Source organism: Gnatocerus cornutus, chromosome 1 (genome assembly GCF_029298725.1).
Source record: "Gnatocerus cornutus isolate USDA-ARS CGAHR chromosome 1, icGnaCorn1.1, whole genome shotgun sequence".
In the NCBI taxonomy this organism is placed as follows: Eukaryota; Metazoa; Arthropoda; class Insecta; order Coleoptera; family Tenebrionidae; genus Gnatocerus; species Gnatocerus cornutus.
In genome coordinates this window covers 34,744,319-34,763,697 of record NC_142233.1, presented here as the reverse complement: position 1 = coordinate 34,763,697, position 19,379 = coordinate 34,744,319, and the positions used below count along the sequence as shown (strand labels likewise).

Below are 19,379 nucleotides of genomic sequence, written 5' to 3'. Positions count from 1 at the left end.
ATTAATTTAGTTTTAGAACGCATTGCTGTTTATTATATTTTATAAAACATTAACATTACATTTGGGCCAGTTTTGTAATAAAATGTAAATTTTATAACAATACAACTTCAAAATCCACACTCATGATTTCACCCAAAAACTACAGATCCTTGTGCAAAGTCAACAAAATTAACAACAAAATCTTACTTTACTTTGATAAAAGTTCTTTGATTTTCGTGTCGTTCCGCAGGATGTTGCTTCTGGTGCTTACGAGCTCGTTTTCAATTTTGCGGATCTCATGGTTAAGGTGCTCGAGCTGCGCGACCAGAGGCTTGTTCATCTCCGCGCTTATTCTAGAAAATAATTGTTAATTTAACACTGGGATTGCTTATCAGTAATGATTTTTATGACTCACCGTGTAAAAATAGCTATTGATTCTATTAATAACTAAGAAACTTACTTTTTTTGTTTGGTAATTTCGTCGAACAACTGTCTTTTAGCGTGCGTCCAGGACTCCAGCTCTACATGCATGGCATCGATGTCTTCATGAAGATAATTCAACAGTTTCCCCAAGGGATTGGCCGTCTTCGTCAACGACTGTATCAGCGACTTTAAATTGTTGGTTTCTTTCGTCGTGGAATCTTTCCCATACAACACTGATACCAATTTAACACTTGCATTGTTGGTACAAATACTCACCGTCTTTCTGCCACTCATTCTCCGTCTTGTTCCCTTCACTCTTGTTAATTTGCTCCAGGATCTGCTCGACTAACTGTCCCTTGTTGTCCCCAGGAACCTCCACGCTCTCCACCGCGTCTTCAACAACTTCAGGATTGCTTTGTATAACCACAGTCTCTTCCTCATCATCTTTGTCGAAATTCTCAACAATCACATTTATTTTTCCCATGGGCACCACTTCCTTCACCGGGAGAGCAGAATCCGGACGAAGGCGCGGCGCTCCAGGTCGGGCACTGGAAGGTCTGACACTGGGGGGGCGGAGGGAGGTTTTCGGACGACTTTGAATCTGAATGGGTTCTTTGGGCTCTTCAGACTTCAAATCGCCACTGCGGGGGCGCGCGGACTTGGGGCGCGACGCCGAAGCGCTCCGTTTTCGGGGCTCATTGTCGGGTTTAGATTCCGCCGAGGACTCGAGGATGGTGTTAGTTGAGGGCTCAACGGGGGTTTTTATCGTCGGTTCTTCCTGTATCGAAGGACTTACAATGTCGACTGGGGGCGTTGGATTCTCCGGTTCCAGAACTAACACTTTCTCTACAGCGACTTGAGCTTCCTCTTTCTTCTTCGGTTTCTTGGTTTTAGCGTCAGAGTCTTTACTTTTGGAGTCTTTGGAGGTGCGTTTGGTCTTCGCCTTGTCTCGGTCGGTGGATTTCGGGGTCTCAGTCTTGGATGTCCGGACTTTAACTTCACTTTTTGTCGCTGGTTTTTTAGTCTTGTCGCTCTTTTCCGGGGGTTTCTTGCTTTTCTTCTTATCAGTGGTGATAATCTCGCCGGAGCGAACCTGTTTTACGTACTCGCCACTATCTAGCTTTTTCTCTATTGCTTTTCCAATTGTTTGTAGTAATAAATTGGTTTCCGCGGGTTCGAGCCCCGCCACGATTTTACTGGGGCGCACAGCCAAATCCGTGTTAGTTATTGCTTCTAAAAAAACGCAAAAATAACTGCGCAACATCAATTTTAAGATACTCACTAACTGCATCGATTAATTTGCTCAAAAACGCCAGTTTGGCGTCTTTTTCCTTCACATTCTCAGAATTTAATTCCTCCTCGGAGAAGAGGCCTTTCAAAAATCCCGTTTCTTTGATCACAGTGTTGATCACATCGTGTAAAAACCTGAAAGGCGGTTTCTTTAACAGTTTCTCACTCAACGGAGGCTTTTTCACGTATTTTCCGAGAGATTTTTGTGTTTTTAACACGACTTCTTGTTTTAGCTCTTCAGGCATTTTACGTCTAAAATTGTTTCGCAAGTAATCATCATGTGGCAGTGTTGACAGGGGCGTTGCTAAGACGACGGCGACGACACATCACGTGCCACGGCGCCGTAAGAGCCACAGCCAACTTTCGATTGAATAAAATCGACAATTATTTAATAGCTATTTAACAAACAAGTTGGTTAATAAAAGCGGTTATTAATTGCCCATTAACAATAGAGTTAGTTACAGAACTTTTCCGGTGATCAAATCTTAAAAAAATTATCAAAATAAGAGTTTTTTTAAATTGGTACAAGACGAGATGACACTTAAGTGTATGATGGATGATCGTTAAGTAATTGTCAAATTCGAGTGTAATTTAAAAATTAAATAACTGTGGTTATTAGCATTATAGATTAATCCAAACGATGTATATCGAACTAGTAGGAGTCTATATGTGAACTCAAGATCATAATTGCATTGCGTGTATAATTAGTCGCCTATAATAAAATAATTTATTAATAGCTCACTTTAATGCATGATTTCAGCCGAAAAATCATGCATCAATAAAAACCAGAAACAAACGATTACCGAAAAATTAATTAAATTAAATGGGAATTATACAGAGTGAGACGGAAACGGAAGTTGGATGTGATTTTGACCTGGCGCATCCACCATTACGAAAAAATATGAAATTTTGTAAAGTTATTGACCAAACCCATAAATTTCTCTCTGCGGTTGTACAATAAGAGAAAAGGATCGAGAATTTAAGAAAGAAAAAGTAATGAAAGGGTGGAAAAGTAAGATTTGGGTTTAGTCCGGCCCTGCCCGCGACGCCGCAATTGCGCATCTCTGCGTCCGCGAATTCCATTGGCTGATCGCAACTGTCAAATTTCCTCGCCCCCCAGCCCGTTTCCTCGAGCTTCAGTTGTTTGCAAGTTGACAGGTATGGCGTCTTGTGAATTAAAAGAAACATTAGTGTTTAACAACAGCACAGGCATTGTGGGATCAAATGTGCGTATTAATCAATCATCTCCGATTGCGTAGATCAATAGCATTTCCCCGTTTGGTAATTGCGTACTTTGCAACTTCTTTGCGGCTTTTATAAAAACTACTAAAATTGGTAACGGTGAACACGAAATTCCCCTAGATTGTCATTGTCATTTTGACAGTGTCGTGAGAAAAAGCGTGTTTGTCGGCGCCAAAAAAATCAGTTTCGATCCAATTGGAAGCGAACGAAGGTAAAATTGGTCGTATTTTTGATTCCCCGTCGAATTGTGGCGAAATGGGTGGATTTTTGCGTCGATTGCGGTTTGTGGGGTTATGCGAGCGCATGGTAAAATTCCGTTTTTTTTTCTTAGGATAATCTTACGAAAATGGACACAACGGACGTCGCAGCGACCAATAATCACGTCCACAAGGAGGAAAGAATGGAGGATATTCCCGCTGAAGAGATGACCTCGCGCGATTACTATTTCGACTCTTACGCTCACTTTGGGATCCACGAAGAAATGTTGAAAGACGAAGTAAGGACTTTAACTTACCGTAACTCGATGCACCATAATAAACACTTATTCGCGGGTAAAATTGTGATGGATATTGGTTGTGGCACCGGAATTTTAAGTATGTTTGCTGCCAAAGCCGGGGCGAAACGGGTTTTCGCAGTAGAATGCTCCAATATTGTCGATTATGCGCGAAAAATCGTAGAAACGAACAAGTTAGACCACATAATTACCATAATCAAGGGGAAAGTCGAGGAGATTGAGCTTCCAGACGGGGTACAGAAGGTCGACATCATCATCTCAGAGTGGATGGGCTACTGCTTGTTCTACGAAAGTATGTTAGATACAGTATTATTCGCCCGCGACAAGTGGCTCACACCCGACGGCCTATTATTCCCCGACCGCTGCTCTTTGTTTATCACCGCAATCGAGGATCGACAGTATAAAGACGAGAAGATCAACTGGTGGGACGACGTTTACGGTTTCGATATGAGCTCCATTCGTAAGGTGGCTATCAGTGAACCTTTAGTTGACGTCGTCGACCCGAAACAAATCGTCACAAACTCGTGCTTAGTGAAAGAAGTGGATTTATACACAGTCAAGAAGGAAGATTTGGAGTTTTCCGCGCCTTTTAACCTGCTGGTTCGCCGAAACGACTATGTTCAAGCTCTCGTCACGTTTTTTACGGTGGAATTCACCAAATGCCACAAGAGAATTGGATTCACCACTGCCCCAGATGCTCCGTATACTCATTGGAAGCAAACCGTTTTTTATTTTGAAGACTACATGACAGTTAAAAAGGGGGAAGAAATCTGTGGGGCCTTCACCATGAAGCCCAATCCAAGGAATAACAGGGACTTGGACTTTGTTATTGAACTTAATTTTAAAGGAGAACTCTGTGAAGTTCACGAAAACAATAGATACCGTATGCGTTAATATTTCAAAAGTTCTTTTTTTACCATTCAAATGTTCTCATGACTTTTCAAACAGATCCTGAGTTTGAGGCTAGTCTTAGACTATTTTATTACCCTGTCAAGTTTTAAATTATGTTCACTCCAATAAGTTGCAGATCTTTTTTAACTTTGCTTTATTTTTATGGTTGTCAAGAATCTCCGTGTTAAACTCTAAACACTGAAGTATTCAAGTTGTAATAATCTTGATTATAAAATGGCTACTGTCAGTTTTATAAATCGTGAAAGCAGCTGGTCTTGGTAGAACTATATTAATTGAGTTAGTTGCAGGACCTATTACGAATTAAGTATGTAATTCTTGCGAGTTTACATTGTACACCATATATTAATAAAAGAACATTCTCACTCTCGTGTTTTTCTCACTTCTCTGCCCATAAATAAAACACTTTTTACTTACAAACGCAATATATTTCTACACCTTCAAAAAGTTCTGCTTCTGCGTCTTAAAATCGCTCCGCAATTGAATGAAATTATGCAGTACGGACCTGTCCAAATTCACCTAAAAAAACAAATCAATCTCACCACCAACCCCCTGGCACTCACCAGAGAGTCCTCTGAGCAAACTTGCTGCAAATTCTCCGGTTTGACCAACAGAAGGTTACACAACGCGTGGAGGGTCTCAAACAATTCCGCCACCATGGGCCCCAAAGGCTTCGTACACGACCTGTATTCATTCAAATCGCAAATCGCCACCATAGCTCCAGGTGTGTTGAACTGAAACTGCAAGAGATGGTCGTAAACGACTCTGTGGAGACGAATTCCGAGCTCCTGGAGGAGCGCCGACACGTTATTCCCATCGAGATTCGTTTTGATTTGCTTGATGAGGGTTGTTGTGTACTGCGAAACTGTCTTGCACGCCTGGAATTACACTGTTATCATCTGAATGGCTTTTCCGGGGTTTTACCGGAGAGGCGACGGTATCAAAATCGTCCGTTTCCGGTTTAAAATCGGTTTTCTTTTGTTCGGACTGGAGGTAGAGTTTGACCCAGTTGGTCGCCGCATTCAGAGTCCTGTCCAAGCCTGTGTTCACCTTTCTCTCGATGTCCTCCAGGACGAACTTTTTCTTCTGCATACAATCGTTGTACTTCGGCGTGTTGCTAAAACCACCATAAGAACAAACGACGCGGAGGTTTATTTCTTACATGATCAACGGCACTGCCAGATCAGTGAACTGCTTCTCCAACAAATGCGTGATGTTGTTACTCTGATGGACAGCAGTGAAGAAGTATAATGTTGGCGGCGTCTTCGGTCCTTCCACGACCGGAATCGCCTGCAGCCCCAACTCCAGAGCGTAGTCCACGTGCTCCACCATCAAAGAGTTTAACAGGCGGTCCAGGATTTGAGTTGCGTTGGAGCTGCGGTCTTCCGGTTTTGACAACTTAAAAAAGAACCTGAAGACTGGTGGTAGTACGACTGTGAACTTACCAGTTGACACCGCTGGAAGGCTTGCTTGGTGTCTTGTAGAATCGTGATGGCTAGTTCTTCGGAGAGAAACGTCTCTCCTCCGTAGTTTTCGATCTGCGCGATGTTGATGTTGGCTCTGGTGCCGATCACCGCCTGCAGGTCCCTCCTCAAGTCCTGAAAACTAAAAATTGGCTTTAATACCGGCGGGGTTAGTGTTAAAATTGTACCCTCCAGACTGAATCTGCTTCTTTTGGTGGTTCTTGGACTCGTAGTATCTCTGCAGGTTCGCCGAGCTTCGCTCTTTCAAACACTTCAGCTCCAATCTGAAACACGAGTTTAGAAGAGACGACGACTTTCCGCGCTTCTTACGTGATGTAGTTATCTATGTGTTTGTTGAAGATGTTGCTCGTGAGTTTACTCAAATAGTTCTTGTCGCTGCCCATGTTGAAGACCGACAGTTCTTGCGAGAGCTGGTTGGTTCTGCAAGTCTTTAATTACGAAGAAGTTCGCGTCGAAATCTCTTTACCTGAAATACAAATCGTACAGCATCTTCAAGTAGTTGAAACTGTCCAACTTGGAGGACAACTTGGTCTCTATGTACTCCTGCAGCTTCAGATGATAGATGTTGAGAACGAACTTGGCCATAACTTGCTCGGGATTGTTGAAGACCATCTTTATGACGTTGTAGTTTTGTTGGCACAACACCACCAGGTGGCCAAAGACGTCTTTGCTGAGCAGGCAACCCTGAAACGACTCTCATTGGCACTGTTAAATAACGAAGAGGAGTGATTACGGCTTGGCTGTTCTCAATGTAGGCGTCGACGCAGTGCGGGTACCCCTTGAACTGCGACAAAACATTCGCAATTTCCTTCATTCTTTTAAAATCATCCCTTCGCTGCGCCGAGGAAAACTCCTCAATGAGGGCTCGTTCGGTCTCGTCGTATTTTCGCTCAATCTTGCGCTTCAATCCCTCAAATCTGCAATAAAATTAAGTGAGACGTGGGGGCACATTGGTTATTACTTTGGTGATGGCAGGTCTTGGGAAATCAAGTACAGCTTCTGGATGATCTCCGCCGCTTTGTCGATCTGAAAAACAGAGTTGAGTGGAGTTGGGATTAAACCTGGGGGTACCTTTGTGGAGTCCGTGAAAATACTAGAAGTGAGGGGGCCGGTGGTTATAAACTCGTTCAAATGCGTCATGAGACTCTGGGCGTCCACAACTCGGGCTCTGGGACCATTGACACTGTCGAGTTGGTCCCCCAGATGCAAGACTTTGGTGGCGACGTGGTTGATCTTCCCATCTAACTCTTGGAAAGTGTCTATAGCCCTCTGTAATCAAACCATGAGCCCCCTTTAACCACAAATTTGCACTCACTTTGTTCTGTTCCAACAGACTGTGGATCTCCTGGAAAAACTGCGCTTCGTCTTCACGCACTGTGGTCTCCAGCCTCTCGCACTTCTTCTTCTGGCGCTCTTGTAATAGTGTTAGATCTCTAAAGACAACAATAAGAAGTGGTAACCTGGGGGTAACTTACTTAATGGCTTGAACGAAGGAGTCGTGCAGCAGCGAGGGGTTGAAATCCTCCTCGTCTGCCGTCTTGGTCTCTTGGATGGTACGCCACGCGAGTCTTTCAACGAATTCCTCGGGGTCGAACGGCTCCTGAAAGATGTTGATGACGCGACTTTAAAGAAGGGGGCAAAAAGTACCTGTTCGAGCTCCTTCATGTATTGTTGCATCATTTTGGGGCCGGGGGTGGTGACGTCGACATGGGATTTTCGTCAAGTTGGGGTGATTCCTGTGCCCCCTTTTATTGGTGTTGGGGAGTATTACCTGAATCTCATGTCTTCGGCTCGAAATCTCTATAAACTAAAGTGAAAAAAAACAAAACTCTGACAATGACAGTTTGAGGTTTTGTTTGTGTCAGTGTCAAATTACAGGTCTGCCACGACAACGCCCCCAAAGTCGCAAGAAACGTCAGTGTCACTCTTGACAAACGTCAATATTTCTTTAATGTTTACAAATTAGAGTGAGATTGTGGGATTCGCAATGGGAATTGCTGACTGTTTCGAGAACATAAATCTCCCCCCGTGCATCTGGTTCGAAGGGGGCGACCGCCGCAACGCCTATGCATCGATAATCTCAGGGTTTTTGGTAAGATTTCCGTTGTAAAATCGGTGGTGATTCATAGGGTTTCTAGTTCTTTGTAGGATGGTGGTTTATAATTGACGCCGCCAGTGCTTACCCCGGCACAGTTGTGGCAGGATATCACATGTGTGGGGTTGTTGGCACCCTGTCTCTAATCATGATCAACTCAGTTTCTAATGCCCAAATGCGCGGAGATGCGTATGAAGGAGGCTGCTTGGGCTCCAGAGGGGCCAAAGTGTGGTTGTTTGTGGGCTTTGTCATGGGCTTTGCTTCAGTGATTGCTTCTTGTGGAATCTTATTTGCGGATTTTGTTGGCAAAAGTGAGTTAAATTCCACTCTCATTGTAAGATTAATTTTCTTTTCAGAAGACGCGCACTACTGGCCGGGCGTAGGCTTGTTCTTGCAAAACGTTTGCATATTCATTGCTTCTCTTATATTCAAATTTGGAAGATCTGAAGACATCTGGACATAAGTGGCTAATTTTCAGGACCTTAACTATCATAGGTTGTAGTTAGAATAAGCATTAACAATACTTAAGTGTATCAGTGGCTATTGATGTACAATTATTTGTTATAAAATAATCAAGTAAAACGCTTTTTAACCATCATCATGATCACTTCTGCAGGGACCAGGACAGTTCGTTTTGAGGTCATCCTCATCTGTTGCAATAAACGCGCAGTACATGCAATACAAGTGTTTTTCTCTGAGGTAATGGATCATCTCTGTCAAGTTTTCTTCAGTGGTGTAGCTGCTGAACTCTTCATCAAACTCCTCTTCATCTTCTTCGTCCTCAATGTTGCGTCTCTTCTTGATGGTTTCGCGCGTCCAGAAGAACTCCTGAATAGGCTCGTCAATATCCTGAAATAATTTATGAATGAAAGGTAGAAGAACAAAGAATTTACTTTTCTGGTGTCCAAGTCTTCACAGGTCTTCTGGGCGGTGGTAAAGTCCCTGTGCAGGAACCTCAACGCCTGTTTGACTCTGTTGGTCTTTTGAAATTCGTTCAGAGTCACAGTTAGATCCTCTTTCTTCATTTCCAATTTTTTCTTGATTTTTTCTTTAACGTGTTTCTCTAGACCGACCCCCGATTTTCCACTTCTGACTTCTATTTTGATGGGTTCTGTGATTCCACTTTTGGCCTTTCCTAAGCCTTCGCCTTGTTTGAAGCCCATTTTGGCCAACATTTTGAAGCCTTTGTTATCATTTGAAATGGCAGTGTTTAGACCAGTTTGTCTGCGCTCCTCTTCCAACTCATGTTTGTTTTTAGGCTTTTTGTTTTCCACTTCCTTTTTCTTCTTTTCCAAGTCGTACCTCCGTTTTGTTGTGCGGTTGAAGACAAGTCCAGGGCGAACGTCTTCCTGACTGATTTCCAGAGTTAAATTTCAAAGGCCGATGGAATTTTCACTTACCAAGTCTGCAGGAGTTTGTCGGACATGTAGTCGTCTTCTGAGTCAGACATGTCTGTATTAAAGTGGCGAGATTTCTGAAATTAAAAGTTTGCTACTTTTTGTAGGTTAGAATTTTGACTTTCACAGTTGTTTTGTTCGTTAGTCTGCACAAGATCCGTTAGGGTATTATTGGTTGCATACCTTCATATGCAACCATTAAAATTAACTAAAAAAATATGATGGCTACATTGAAATAATGAAAATTACGAGTAAAACGGTTTCGAAAACGATTGTTTTATATTTGCCATAATTCCGGAGATATCGAGCAAAACCTCCAAAATTTTGGCTCTCTGGCGACAACACAAAATTTCAAACGCCTATAACTCGGTTATTTGTTGATGTTACTTGAAAAATAAGGATATTTTTGGATTCAGCGCGAAATTCTGCGTTAAATGAGTTTATATAGCTCAAATTTCCTCAACGAATAACCGAGATATCGACCGAATTACATTTTCAGAAGGTGATTTTAGGGTCATTTTCAAGACGCTGTTTCGGGACGAAAACTGCGTTGGTATGGTATTATGCTCGAGATCTATTTGCTGGCGAAATCTCAAGGATAGGACAATTAGTTTACGAGGGGCGATTAAAAAACGAAAAATTGAAATTTTTTATCGATTGAGATTTTTTGGCCAAAAAATTGCCCATTGAATTTTTAACTTTTGAAGATTGAAAGTAAAATGAGCCGAGAAAAACGAAGGATGGCAACCGTTTCGGAGATATTCAGCTTTGAAAGTTTCCCAACTCAAAATTCAACATCCGAAACTTTGATCGCTCATAACTCTAAACTGATCTTAATCAATTTTATCTTTTTGGATTCTAAATAAAATTCTACGTAAAATGAGCATAAATACGTTAAGATTGCTTTATAAATAAGCGCGATATCGATTTCTGAACTTTGTTATACTTTTAGTCATGAATTTTACCGAAATACTCAAACTTTCGACTTTTGAAAAATTTAAGAAGGAATTCTTAGCTAAAAGTTGCGAGAAAATTGATGGAAAAACCGTTTTTTTGATTTGTCGCTTCCGACATAACAAACAACGGAACCAAAACTTCACTATCCGCAACTTTAAACGCTTCTAGTTCGGCTATTTATTAACGTACGTGAAAGTATCACACATTTTTGGATTTTACGTGAAATTCTACGCAAAACGAGCACCGATAATTTAATTGCCTCTTTCCAAAATACTTTTTAACATCGCCACATTTTGAGCAACTTTAGATTGCCCAGTGAAGTGTTGGTTGCCTACCCTCCAATGTTTTGATTCGACTAATTTTGTCAGTGGTGTCTCCTCGTTTGAAATGATAACTTATCGAATCTTCCACAAGAAAGGTGGCAGAACCTGACAGTGGACCTCCAAACTCAAAAAATCAAATTATGGTCAGTTTATCAAGAAGCTTCAATACGAATTCTGGGGTAAGTCGCAATTTTCCCTGCAGGCGACATAACCTCACCCGTGACATTGACAAGTGATCATGTTTATTTATAAACAAAATATTCCAGGGAGCCACCTTTTTTAGCGAATCCGGGAACATGGCGGATGCTGAATATTTGCAGCCGATTCTGGAGTCTTATGGGACGTTCCGGCCTTTGGGAACAGCCCCTGCATTTTCTGTCCATTTGATTGTTACTTTAGCCCTTGAAATTCTGGCTGTGGTCTTTGCAGTGCTGCACCCCAGTGAAAGTAGTCGATGTGAAGAGTACTTTATTGTTATCTACGCACATATAGGGTTGTGGTTCCTTACTTTGGTAGCTCTGTTTGGCCTGTAAGACCTAATTTAACTAGCCTAAATTCTAGATTGTTGATCAGATAGCAAGGAGCAAACATTATAGTCTGAGAATGTTAGGATATTTGGAGTTTTACAACCAAACAGCGGTGCATCATCGTCTTCCTTTATACATCGTGAGTTTATGGAACGCCGTCATTATGCTAATCCAAGCATTGGTGCAGCAGTACTACCCTGATAACTTCGCCGAGAAGTGCATCAACGGTGGGGCGATGTCCCCCAAGGCTTATCTCTGTGCCTTTGTAACTTTTGAGTTTTGTCTGATCGCCGGGATTAACATCAATTACATTAGTAAGAATCTTGACCCAAATCCGCATTGAATACAACTAGAATTTTAGTCAAAGTTAGGAGGTTTAACACCCAGAAAGCCCCCCCGGATGTACAGAAAGAAGAGTGGAACGCTTGTCTCACCCCTGAAGCGACAGAAGTTGGTTCTCCTCTACGAGGGGAAAAACTGCACGATTTCCTACAGAAACAAGCCGATTTGATCAGGTTCTTGAAAGAGCACAACGCGAAATTGGGGGAGAAGTTGATGGTGCTCAGTGCTCAAAGACAAGCGAGGGGATGACACGGGTGGTAGTCTTACCAAATATTGTGATAACTGATTATTCTGATTTTCTTGTTATATTTTTATATCGTGGATTAGATGTTCATTATTCGTTTCTAATAACAAATGTTTATTGATAGACACCAGTGGGTGGAATAATTTTCATGATTATCTAGGATTAATAAAACATGACTAATTTCAACAGTTTTTTAAGTTTTAGCCGTAGAAAGCGATATGATGACATTATTATCAGTTTGGGACTTGTTATTTATAGCTTATCTCTTAAAAGTGTTAAAGTTTACGGTTTCTTTATATGAAGCGGTTCTTGGGAAAGTTTCGCGGTAAATGTCGACGAGAATTTGGAAATATGTTCTTTTGCTTCACGGCGATTAACACACACACTTTCGTAAAGAATCTACGATTTGCAGTTAAAGGTTACGACCGCTGCTCTTTAGATTGATTGTGATAACTAATAAAATGACCCGTCATATTTCCCTGGTGGAGAAATGACTAGTTTCCAGTAATGCATCGATGATTAACACGAGATTATTTCCCGCGGAAATTCCCAGCCAATCAGAACGTTGCAATTTAGGATTTGACCAATAAAATGGCTGCTTTTGAAAAATAAGATGACTTGATAAATTTTCCAAATTTGAATGTTTCTAATTTCACTCACGTTAAAAAATCTTGCACCTCCCAAATTTCATTGTCATAACTTAAAAATACGAATTTTAATAACAAAAAGTTGAAAATTTTTGGTCCGTCTCAAAATAAAATTTTCTAAAATCTCTATTTTTTGTTCTAAAATTTTGCACTTTGGCACAGTTAATGAACGCTGTAGAAGAAGTAACCTCCCCAAATTTTAATGTCGTAACTTAAAAACTAACAAAAATACGAATTTTAATGACAAAAAGTTGAAAATATTTGGTCCGTTCCAAAATAAAATTTTCTAAAATCTCAAATTTTTGTTCTAAAATTTTGCACTTTGGCAAAGTTAATGTCAGAAGAAGTAACTTCCCCAAATTTCATTGTCATAACTTTAAAACTAACAAAAATACGAATTTTATTAACAAAAAGTTGAAAATATTTGGTCTGTCCTAAAATAAAATCTTCTAAAATCTCTATTTTTAGTTCTAAAATTTTGCACTTTTGCACAGTTAATGAACACTTTAGTAGTAGTAACCTTCTCAAATTTCTTTGTCATAGCTTAAAAACTAACAAAAATACGAATTTTAATAAAAAAAAGTTGAAAATATTTGGTTTTTGGTGTATAGCATTGTTATAATCGCTTTAAAGAAGTTAATGACCAGAAAATTTTGTTTAACTTAAGAACAAAAATGGGGAGAGTGCAAGACTTTTAAACATTAGGGTATTTTATGCGTATTTGTTTCATTCTGCACCTGTGTTTCAGAAAATACAATAATTATAAAACGTAGAATTTTAAGCATTTTACGAGGATCAATAAATTGGTGGATTTCTATTCATATTACCCGGAGAAATCGAATTTTTGGAATTTCATGACATATTTTATTACACCTTAAGAAATTGAAGTACTTTTACAGAGAATTGTTAGAAATACGGCATAATTAGTCTTAAAACACCTCCATAACCCAAATAAACAAGAAAAAACTAGAAAAAAACGCGAAAAACAACATTCATTTCAACCTGCATTTCCTATAATCGCACAAATTTAGTTCACCTTATGCAACTTAAGATTGCTCGCCACTTGACCATTGTATAATTAAGCAAATAGTTTTACAATTAATTACATTTCCACTCGTGCTCTTTATTAATATGCGAATGTAGGTATCCCCAACATTTCTTAGCTGTTGGTCACTGCGTGAAAGCAAAACCAGAGTGTAAATATCAATCCCAGCTAGTGGTGGCTTAATTTACATCTCTGCAGACCCGAAACTGGTAGAAGACATGTAGTTACAAGTGTTGAATATGAGATTTACGACGTTTTCTTTTTTCGCGGTGGTTTTGTTGTGCAATTGTGTTTGGTGCCAGGAGAAAAAAACAGGTGAGATTTTTTCCTTATCAAGGACTTTAGTAAACGGCGCATTCTTGGTCTTATTACTGCTTCAATTACGAAAATTGTACTTTCAACACTGAAGATCTAATTAGTGCGGACTATATTAGTTTAATTTGGTCCAAGGTTGAGCCTAACAATGGATTTTTTTTATATTTTATAACAATTGCGTCATTCTGTGTTAATTACTGAATTTCTAGATTATGAGGTGTCGAAGGAAAAAAAGTCCAAAGAAAAACAGCTCAATGTGACAGCAACCCCTAAAAGCGTCGACAAGCTCGTCTGCCCCGGCAAAGATGCCTCCAGCCCCTTCTTCTCCATCCCCTGCAAAGTCACAAAAGAATGTACCAAATTAGGAAATAAAATGCTCCAATGTTGTAACAATAGGTGCTTGAAAGGCGTCCCCGCGCCCCCCGAAGAGCCCGTCCACTCTCGTAAGTACCTCACCATTTCTCTAATTCGGCTGATTTGATAATCAGATTTAATGATGGTCCGTGCAGATTTCCGATCTTGGAAAAAATTTGGGGAGGTTGCTACTTCTAAAGTGTTCATTAACTGTGCCAAAGTGCAAAATTTTAGAACAAAAAATAGAGATTTTAGAAAATTTTATTTTGGGATGGACCAAATATTTTCAACATCTAGTTATTAAAATTCGTATTTTTGCTAATTTTCAAGTTATGACAATGAAATTTGGGAAGATTACTATTGCTAAAGTGTGCATTAACTGTGTCAAAGTGCAAAATTTTATAACAAAAAATAGAGATTTTAGAACATTTTATTTTGGGACGGACCAAATATTCCCAACTTTTTGTTATTAAAATTCGTATTTTTGTTAGTTTTTAAGTTTTGACAATGAAATTTGGGGAGGTAACTTCTTCTAAAGTGTTCATTAACTGTGTCAAAGTGCAAAATTTTAGAACATTTTATTTTGGGACGTACCAATCCACTGCTGATTAGATAATCAGATTTAATGATGGTCCGTGCAGATTTCCGATCTTGGAAAGTCCATTTATGTAATATTTCGACTTTCTTCATCGTTAAAACTGAGATGAGTCTTTTCATTGCCAGTTACGCAACCGACTTCCTCTCAGTTTCTTTTATTTGAGACCGGAGAAAGTTGCAAAAATGGCCAATTATCGCACATATACTTTTACATAATCGATTGATTTACGATTTAGCGTTGTTCGGACTAGTGGAGAGAGTCTGTCCGACGGTTTATATTCCCGAGATTTTCGAGATAAAGGAGTGTCAGGAGGACAAGGAGTGCTCCCCTAGGATATGTTGTCCTGAGAAACTGCCCAGCGGGGACGTCGTCGGGTATTGCAGGACAGCGGAACCGAAATGGGACCGGCTTCCGGTGATTAGGCCCCTAATGGAGCGTAAGTGTGAAGAAGGTGAAGAATTATCGCTCATTTTGGTTTTCAGCCCTTAATTTGGTCATGAGCTACATGCAGTGTACGCCGCCCCCACCGCCCTTCCTGGATTTGTTCCCGAAGACCTGTAACAATCCTTTAGACTGTTTCCCGAATTTGTGCTGCCAGGAACGGGGGAAACGGTACTGTCGCCCGGCCAAGCGGTCTTTGCTGACGCTAATAACGACAGTGGCGGAGAGAATTGTCCCCAGCGAGACAGCTCGCGACATTTTAAACAGACTTGCCCCATAAACCTGACTGAAACTAAATTATTGTACATAAATAAAACAAAAAATTCTTACTAAATGTGGTTGTTTATTTAACAAAATTAAATTACATTTTCAAGTTTCTTACGATGCTTGAAGCTTCCAGAGCTAATTTAATCGAGCTGAAATAATGGCTTTAGTATCGTGTTTGCTAGAAATGGGGTTTTTACCTTCTTAAAACCAATATCAGCAGCGTATTCTCTGAAGCACTGTCTGCAGATGTTCAAGCCGTATTTACGAATCAGGCCGTGCCTGTTTGAGCAAGCTCGGCTGCAATTTAAACGAAAATTAAACGTTTTTCTCAATTCAATTAGTAAATACCACGCCGTTTTGAGGTTATAGAACTTTCTCAGACAAATTTGTTTAAAACTCACCAAGATCTGGATCCTTGACCATATTTGCGGGGGTGAGAGTACCAGATATTTTGGAAACCCATTTTCTCCTTAATTATTTGGTAAAAACCACGAAAAGTCCACTTCGCACACGCAAGTTGACAGAAAGAAAGAATGGCGACCGGAAACTAGTGGCGCTACCATTAAAAGTAGATTTCTGTACTTAGTTCTGCTGGTGAAGTGTAGGTGGCAGCACCAAGGTTGCGTGTTTTTTTAATATTCTTTTAAAATTTTGAAGTTTTAAATATTCACAGTAAGGATTTTCAAGATTTTTCTTCATATTGCATTCATTGTTTTATTTTTGTTTCTTCCAAATTGTTGGCGGTGATTTTTTATTTAACACCCTAAATTGCGATTTGGTTAAACTCCAGTTTCAAAAACTCGAGTAGGCTGCGGCGCAAACTATCAGTAGTTTTACTAGTGGTGTGATTGTGTCGGTTTTTTAATTTACGATAAAAACGCAATTTGCAGTGTTCTCATGTGAAAATGAGTGTTCAAAACGGTTATGGAAGTGTTCCGAGAGTTTTGTGCCATATTTCTAGTCCAAAGGAGCGAAATTAAGGTAATTTTTATCACTTTTTAAATTAAAAGCGGACCGATCTATTGTACCTCCACGAGGGGAGTTTGTAGCACAATCAAAACTTTAAAAAATTTCATTTTCAATGTTGGTGACATTGTTTTGTTGTTGTCCAGTCAGTATGCACATTCTTACCATAAATTACTTTATTTGAGTTTTAATATAAATTGTCGGAAGGTAAAAATTTTATGATAAAAAGTTAAGTTGGTACTTATGGCGACACCGAAATTTGAACGACTTTTTCGTCATGGATTTTTCTCTGAATTTCAATAATGTAAATCAGACTTTGAGCAGTAACGTTCTTTTTGATTTTTCTCTAAACATTTTATTTTACCTATAAAACGCTTAGCGACCGATTTTCATCAATTTTAGCAAAAGCTCTTGATTTTTCGACTAAAGTTCAATGTTCAGCCGAATTTAACTAACTACTGTCATCAATTGTCATAAATGACAATTAGAAGTGCGCCTATGATTTAAAGTGAAAATTACGCTAGACAATTTTGCCGTTGTCGTCGATAGTACTACAACTTGTAGTAATTTATTTCCATGGAAAACATGATTTTCATAAATTTTAAATTTTTAAATTTAAATTTAAAGTGCTTCGCGTATTAAATTAAAATTTAAAATGAGTCGTAAAAGTACACCTCAAGGTGCGATTGAACGAAAATCACACGAGACAAATTGCACTCTAAACTCAATTTGTTTTTCAGTAACTTCTTTTTAAACTGCAAAAACAATTAAGTCAACATATAATTTTTATGTAAATTATTAAATTACATTTAAAACAAAATAAAACAACCCTGGAGGAATGGTTGAATAAAGCAATATATCCGGATCATTAGTAACAACTCGGATATAAAACAGAATAATTTATACGATAATGTTTTAACAACGGAAATGCTTATAAAATGGGAATAAGTAAAACAATCAATATTTTGAATTGCCTTTAAAAAGAAAATGTGAAAAAGAGGAACCACAGTCAAAACCCAAACTGGCGGATCCACTATTTTTTTGTTACATTTTTTTCGGCTCTCGGAATTTCATATTTTACGTTTATTTGATTGGTTACACTTATTGTGTTGTGATGTTGTGCTAATGGTAATGCAAAACTTGTTTTATAATCTTGAATTATAAATTATTTGCCAAACGTAAAATATCCCATTATTGACAGATATGAATAAACCGATTTGGACATCTAAAACAAAACTTGAAATCTTGTTGTATTATACCACAACAGAACTTACCGAAACTGCTAATTTGTAATTAACTGCGATGGATTCTGAAAATTTTAATTTCAAACCATTTAAAGTGTGTGGTAAGGTGATCAAAACTATTTTTTTATTTTCCTGATTCAAATTGTACCAACTTAAATGCAACAAAACATCGTGACCACGGGTTGACTTAAAAGTCAATTAGCTTTTAAAAATAATGAGTTTTCATCTTACTATATCTTCAATCAGCTGTCCACATGTAAAAAGATGAACAAAAATGAGTCCTGCCGGGATAATTAGTGTGACTAAACGTGCATATCGTCCTTCAAAGGATCCCTGAAACTAATCCAAATATAGCTGCTAGTGTTGTTTTTATTAATTACCGAAAAAATAAAACTTAGGATGCCGATAAAGAGTAAAGTTCCACACACACTAAATGTGAAAATAAAGGGCTTTTCCTTGTCGAGAAGTAAATTTCCATTTCTGGAAACGGTGCATTAATGAACGTTCTTTAATTTTCTTTATTTTTACCTTATAAATAGAGCATGTCTGTCTAAACAAAACGTAAATTTTCTTTTGAATTCTTCCTGAAAGTGTTCATCGTCAATCATTTCGTTCGTTTCGTTCTCGCAGTACTCATTCGTTTCTTCCAAGTAACGAATGAGCATGTAGCATTGAAATCTTATATGAGTAGTAACATAAATTGTCACGTAAAAGTTAGCAGGCATCACTAACGCCGCAAAGACAAAGCCACATCTGTAGAAAAAAGACAAACAGTTTTCATAAAGTGGAAAAAACTTTCTAATTGTCGCAAGAGTGTAGAAGATTTGTTCGTCTTCTTCTAAGGGCAAGGCATGAAGAATTCCACTCACTAGCGCGCTGATTGTATTAACAATCACAAAACTGTTGCAAAAGAAAGCTTGTCGTCTGATGCGTCGTTCAATTACTGGTCCTGCGAAATCGATGGACCAAAAGTTTGACTCTTTGATAAACACTCTCACGTTGTTACTAAAGATTGGGAGTGAATAAATCGATAACACAATCTAGAAAATTACAGTTAGAATAGAATTAGAGATCAGTCGAATAAATACAAAAAACGAAGAAAAGTAGACTGGTACTGGTAGGTACTGGTAGAAATACAGACGGTCAGATACGTACAGAAATTCGAGGGTTTGGAAGAGAGTAAAAAACAACACTATGTAAAAAGTCATTGTTAGTAACACTTTCATGGGCTTTTTTTCGAAAATATCCATGCTAATAATGCGAAGAAGCCACAAAGGGTCAGTTTCGGAAAATGACATGGCTTATTTTTTTCACTCAGACTAAAACAAACGTTTTTTGTTGTTGCTGCTACTGTTTGAAAACTAGTTTTGACCGATATTGTTCAAACCACTACGCACATTAATGTATAATTTATTCTGTTTGAGTGTTAATGAAAAAGTTTCATCAATTTCGGCCACATCACCTTAATACCTTTAATTAGCTGAGCTGAGCGATCCACGCCATAAAACGCTGCTTTGATTAAATATTAATTAAAACGTGGCTTATATTTATTAAGTGCGTACATGTTTACTTCTTCTAATTTCTATATCTACTTTTGTCGATCTGAATACTTTCAGAGTTTTAGTTTGAAATGAAATGAACAGAAAATTTGAAACCATTTATTGAGAAATTCGTGCACATAAATTTAATGTAAATACTAAGATGCAAAAATTGGTGCTTCCATCAAGAGAATTTAAATTGATGGAACTACAATTTATCACTGTTGAAATAGCCCAT

The 19,379-nt window shown here is 38.9% G+C and overlaps 8 protein-coding genes across 11 annotated transcripts; 4 read left to right on the top strand and 4 right to left on the bottom strand.

Annotated features, from left to right (window-relative positions):
- Window positions 1–5: 5 nt before the first annotated feature.
- On the bottom strand, window positions 6–2,014 carry IFT54 (intraflagellar transport 54). Its single transcript, XM_088039109.1, has 4 exons — window positions 1,685–2,014; window positions 679–1,635; window positions 440–635; window positions 6–332 (listed from the first exon to the last, which is right to left on the bottom strand). The coding sequence occupies exons 1-4, from the start codon at window positions 1,935–1,937 to the stop codon at window positions 188–190; spliced, it is 1,551 nt and encodes a 516-aa protein (XP_087895235.1). The 5' UTR covers window positions 1,938–2,014; the 3' UTR covers window positions 6–187.
- Window positions 2,015–2,783: 769 nt separating this feature from the next.
- Art1 (arginine methyltransferase 1) lies at window positions 2,784–4,567 on the top strand. 3 transcript variants are annotated; one of them, XM_088039128.1, is made up of 2 exons: window positions 2,784–2,850; window positions 3,266–4,567. In XM_088039128.1, exon 2 carries the CDS (start codon window positions 3,281–3,283, stop codon window positions 4,340–4,342), a length of 1,062 nt encoding a protein of 353 aa, XP_087895254.1. In that variant the 5' UTR covers window positions 2,784–2,850; window positions 3,266–3,280; the 3' UTR covers window positions 4,343–4,567. The 3 variants fall into 3 exon arrangements, with proteins under 3 accessions (XP_087895254.1, XP_087895262.1, XP_087895246.1); XM_088039136.1 differs by having other exon boundaries at window positions 2,794–2,918; XM_088039120.1 differs by lacking the exon at window positions 2,784–2,850 and adding an exon at window positions 3,057–3,145.
- A 196-nt stretch (window positions 4,568–4,763) lies between these two features.
- On the bottom strand, window positions 4,764–7,580 carry Sec10 (Exocyst complex component Sec10). Its single transcript, XM_088039061.1, has 14 exons — window positions 7,489–7,580; window positions 7,317–7,441; window positions 7,157–7,274; window positions 6,913–7,110; window positions 6,803–6,867; window positions 6,575–6,758; window positions 6,308–6,525; window positions 6,151–6,261; window positions 6,009–6,104; window positions 5,803–5,962; window positions 5,520–5,755; window positions 5,282–5,474; window positions 4,921–5,235; window positions 4,764–4,876 (listed from the first exon to the last, which is right to left on the bottom strand). The coding sequence occupies exons 1-14, from the start codon at window positions 7,519–7,521 to the stop codon at window positions 4,790–4,792; spliced, it is 2,139 nt and encodes a 712-aa protein (XP_087895187.1). The 5' UTR covers window positions 7,522–7,580; the 3' UTR covers window positions 4,764–4,789.
- Window positions 7,581–7,828: 248 nt separating this feature from the next.
- LOC148182044 (transmembrane protein 50B-like) lies at window positions 7,829–8,518 on the top strand. Of its 2 annotated transcripts, none has more exons than XM_088039216.1 (3): window positions 7,829–7,933; window positions 7,980–8,247; window positions 8,296–8,518. In XM_088039216.1, the coding sequence occupies exons 1-3, from the start codon at window positions 7,829–7,831 to the stop codon at window positions 8,397–8,399; spliced, it is 477 nt and encodes a 158-aa protein (XP_087895342.1). In that variant the 3' UTR covers window positions 8,400–8,518. The 2 variants fall into 2 exon arrangements, with proteins under 2 accessions (XP_087895342.1, XP_087895333.1); XM_088039207.1 differs by having other exon boundaries at window positions 8,293–8,518.
- LOC148182043 (G patch domain-containing protein 11-like) lies at window positions 8,451–9,494 on the bottom strand. Its single transcript, XM_088039197.1, has 3 exons — window positions 9,337–9,494; window positions 8,830–9,289; window positions 8,451–8,785 (listed from the first exon to the last, which is right to left on the bottom strand). Exons 1-3 carry the CDS (start codon window positions 9,384–9,386, stop codon window positions 8,525–8,527), a joined length of 771 nt encoding a protein of 256 aa, XP_087895323.1. The 5' UTR covers window positions 9,387–9,494; the 3' UTR covers window positions 8,451–8,524.
- A 1,107-nt stretch (window positions 9,495–10,601) lies between these two features.
- LOC148182042 (transmembrane protein 192) lies at window positions 10,602–11,912 on the top strand. Its single transcript, XM_088042131.1, has 4 exons — window positions 10,602–10,792; window positions 10,880–11,125; window positions 11,175–11,454; window positions 11,502–11,912. Exons 1-4 carry the CDS (start codon window positions 10,754–10,756, stop codon window positions 11,729–11,731), a joined length of 795 nt encoding a protein of 264 aa, XP_087898257.1. The 5' UTR covers window positions 10,602–10,753; the 3' UTR covers window positions 11,732–11,912.
- Window positions 11,913–13,491: 1,579 nt separating this feature from the next.
- LOC148182041 (uncharacterized) lies at window positions 13,492–15,460 on the top strand. The gene is made up of 4 exons (XM_088042143.1): window positions 13,492–13,733; window positions 13,943–14,176; window positions 14,921–15,121; window positions 15,168–15,460. The coding sequence occupies exons 1-4, from the start codon at window positions 13,658–13,660 to the stop codon at window positions 15,404–15,406; spliced, it is 750 nt and encodes a 249-aa protein (XP_087898269.1). The 5' UTR covers window positions 13,492–13,657; the 3' UTR covers window positions 15,407–15,460.
- On the bottom strand, window positions 15,450–15,957 carry RpS29 (ribosomal protein S29). Its single transcript, XM_088042153.1, has 3 exons — window positions 15,795–15,957; window positions 15,591–15,690; window positions 15,450–15,542 (listed from the first exon to the last, which is right to left on the bottom strand). Exons 1-3 carry the CDS (start codon window positions 15,854–15,856, stop codon window positions 15,534–15,536), a joined length of 171 nt encoding a protein of 56 aa, XP_087898279.1. The 5' UTR covers window positions 15,857–15,957; the 3' UTR covers window positions 15,450–15,533.
- Between the last annotated feature and the right edge of the window lie 3,422 nt (window positions 15,958–19,379).

Excerpts from the sequence above, each read along its gene's own strand:
- IFT54 (XM_088039109.1), bottom strand. The coding sequence starts at position 1,937 with ATGCCTGAAGAGCTAAAACAAGAAGTCGTGTTAAAAACACAAAAATCT. Across the intron at positions 636-678 it reads GAATGAGTGGCAGAAAGACG|TGTTGTATGGGAAAGATTCC; the intron begins GTGAGTATTTGT and ends AATTGGTATCAG. Across the intron at positions 333-439 it reads GAAATTACCAAACAAAAAAA|AATAAGCGCGGAGATGAACA; the intron begins GTAAGTTTCTTA and ends ATTATTTTCTAG.
- LOC148182043 (XM_088039197.1), bottom strand. The coding sequence starts at position 9,386 with ATGTCTGACTCAGAAGACGACTACATGTCCGACAAACTCCTGCAGACT. Across the intron at positions 9,290-9,336 it reads GACAAACTCCTGCAGACTTG|TCAGGAAGACGTTCGCCCTG; the intron begins GTAAGTGAAAAT and ends TCTGGAAATCAG. Across the intron at positions 8,786-8,829 it reads AAGACTTGGACACCAGAAAA|GATATTGACGAGCCTATTCA; the intron begins GTAAATTCTTTG and ends AAATTATTTCAG.
- RpS29 (XM_088042153.1), bottom strand. The coding sequence starts at position 15,856 with ATGGGTTTCCAAAATATCTGGTACTCTCACCCCCGCAAATATGGTCAA. Across the intron at positions 15,691-15,794 it reads GGTCAAGGATCCAGATCTTG|CCGAGCTTGCTCAAACAGGC; the intron begins GTGAGTTTTAAA and ends TTTAAATTGCAG.
- Art1 (XM_088039136.1), top strand. The coding sequence starts at position 2,853 with ATGGCGTCTTGTGAATTAAAAGAAACATTAGTGTTTAACAACAGCACA. Across the intron at positions 2,919-3,265 it reads CAGGCATTGTGGGATCAAAT|GATAATCTTACGAAAATGGA; the intron begins GTGCGTATTAAT and ends TTTTTTTCTTAG.
- Sec10 (XM_088039061.1), bottom strand. The coding sequence starts at position 7,521 with ATGATGCAACAATACATGAAGGAGCTCGAACAG. Across the intron at positions 7,442-7,488 it reads ACATGAAGGAGCTCGAACAG|GAGCCGTTCGACCCCGAGGA; the intron begins GTACTTTTTGCC and ends AACATCTTTCAG. Across the intron at positions 5,756-5,802 it reads CCTTCCAGCGGTGTCAACTG|TTGTCAAAACCGGAAGACCG; the intron begins GTAAGTTCACAG and ends TTCTTTTTTAAG.
- LOC148182042 (XM_088042131.1), top strand. The coding sequence starts at position 10,754 with ATGGTCAGTTTATCAAGAAGCTTCAATACGAATTCTGGG. Across the intron at positions 10,793-10,879 it reads GCTTCAATACGAATTCTGGG|GGAGCCACCTTTTTTAGCGA; the intron begins GTAAGTCGCAAT and ends AAAATATTCCAG. Across the intron at positions 11,455-11,501 it reads GATTAACATCAATTACATTA|TCAAAGTTAGGAGGTTTAAC; the intron begins GTAAGAATCTTG and ends CTAGAATTTTAG.
- LOC148182041 (XM_088042143.1), top strand. The coding sequence starts at position 13,658 with ATGAGATTTACGACGTTTTCTTTTTTCGCGGTGGTTTTGTTGTGCAAT. Across the intron at positions 13,734-13,942 it reads GTGCCAGGAGAAAAAAACAG|ATTATGAGGTGTCGAAGGAA; the intron begins GTGAGATTTTTT and ends CTGAATTTCTAG. Across the intron at positions 14,177-14,920 it reads CGAAGAGCCCGTCCACTCTC|CGTTGTTCGGACTAGTGGAG; the intron begins GTAAGTACCTCA and ends TTTACGATTTAG.
- LOC148182044 (XM_088039207.1), top strand. The coding sequence starts at position 7,829 with ATGGGAATTGCTGACTGTTTCGAGAACATAAATCTCCCCCCGTGCATC. Across the intron at positions 7,934-7,979 it reads CGATAATCTCAGGGTTTTTG|TTCTTTGTAGGATGGTGGTT; the intron begins GTAAGATTTCCG and ends TAGGGTTTCTAG. Across the intron at positions 8,248-8,292 it reads TGCGGATTTTGTTGGCAAAA|AAGACGCGCACTACTGGCCG; the intron begins GTGAGTTAAATT and ends TTTTCTTTTCAG.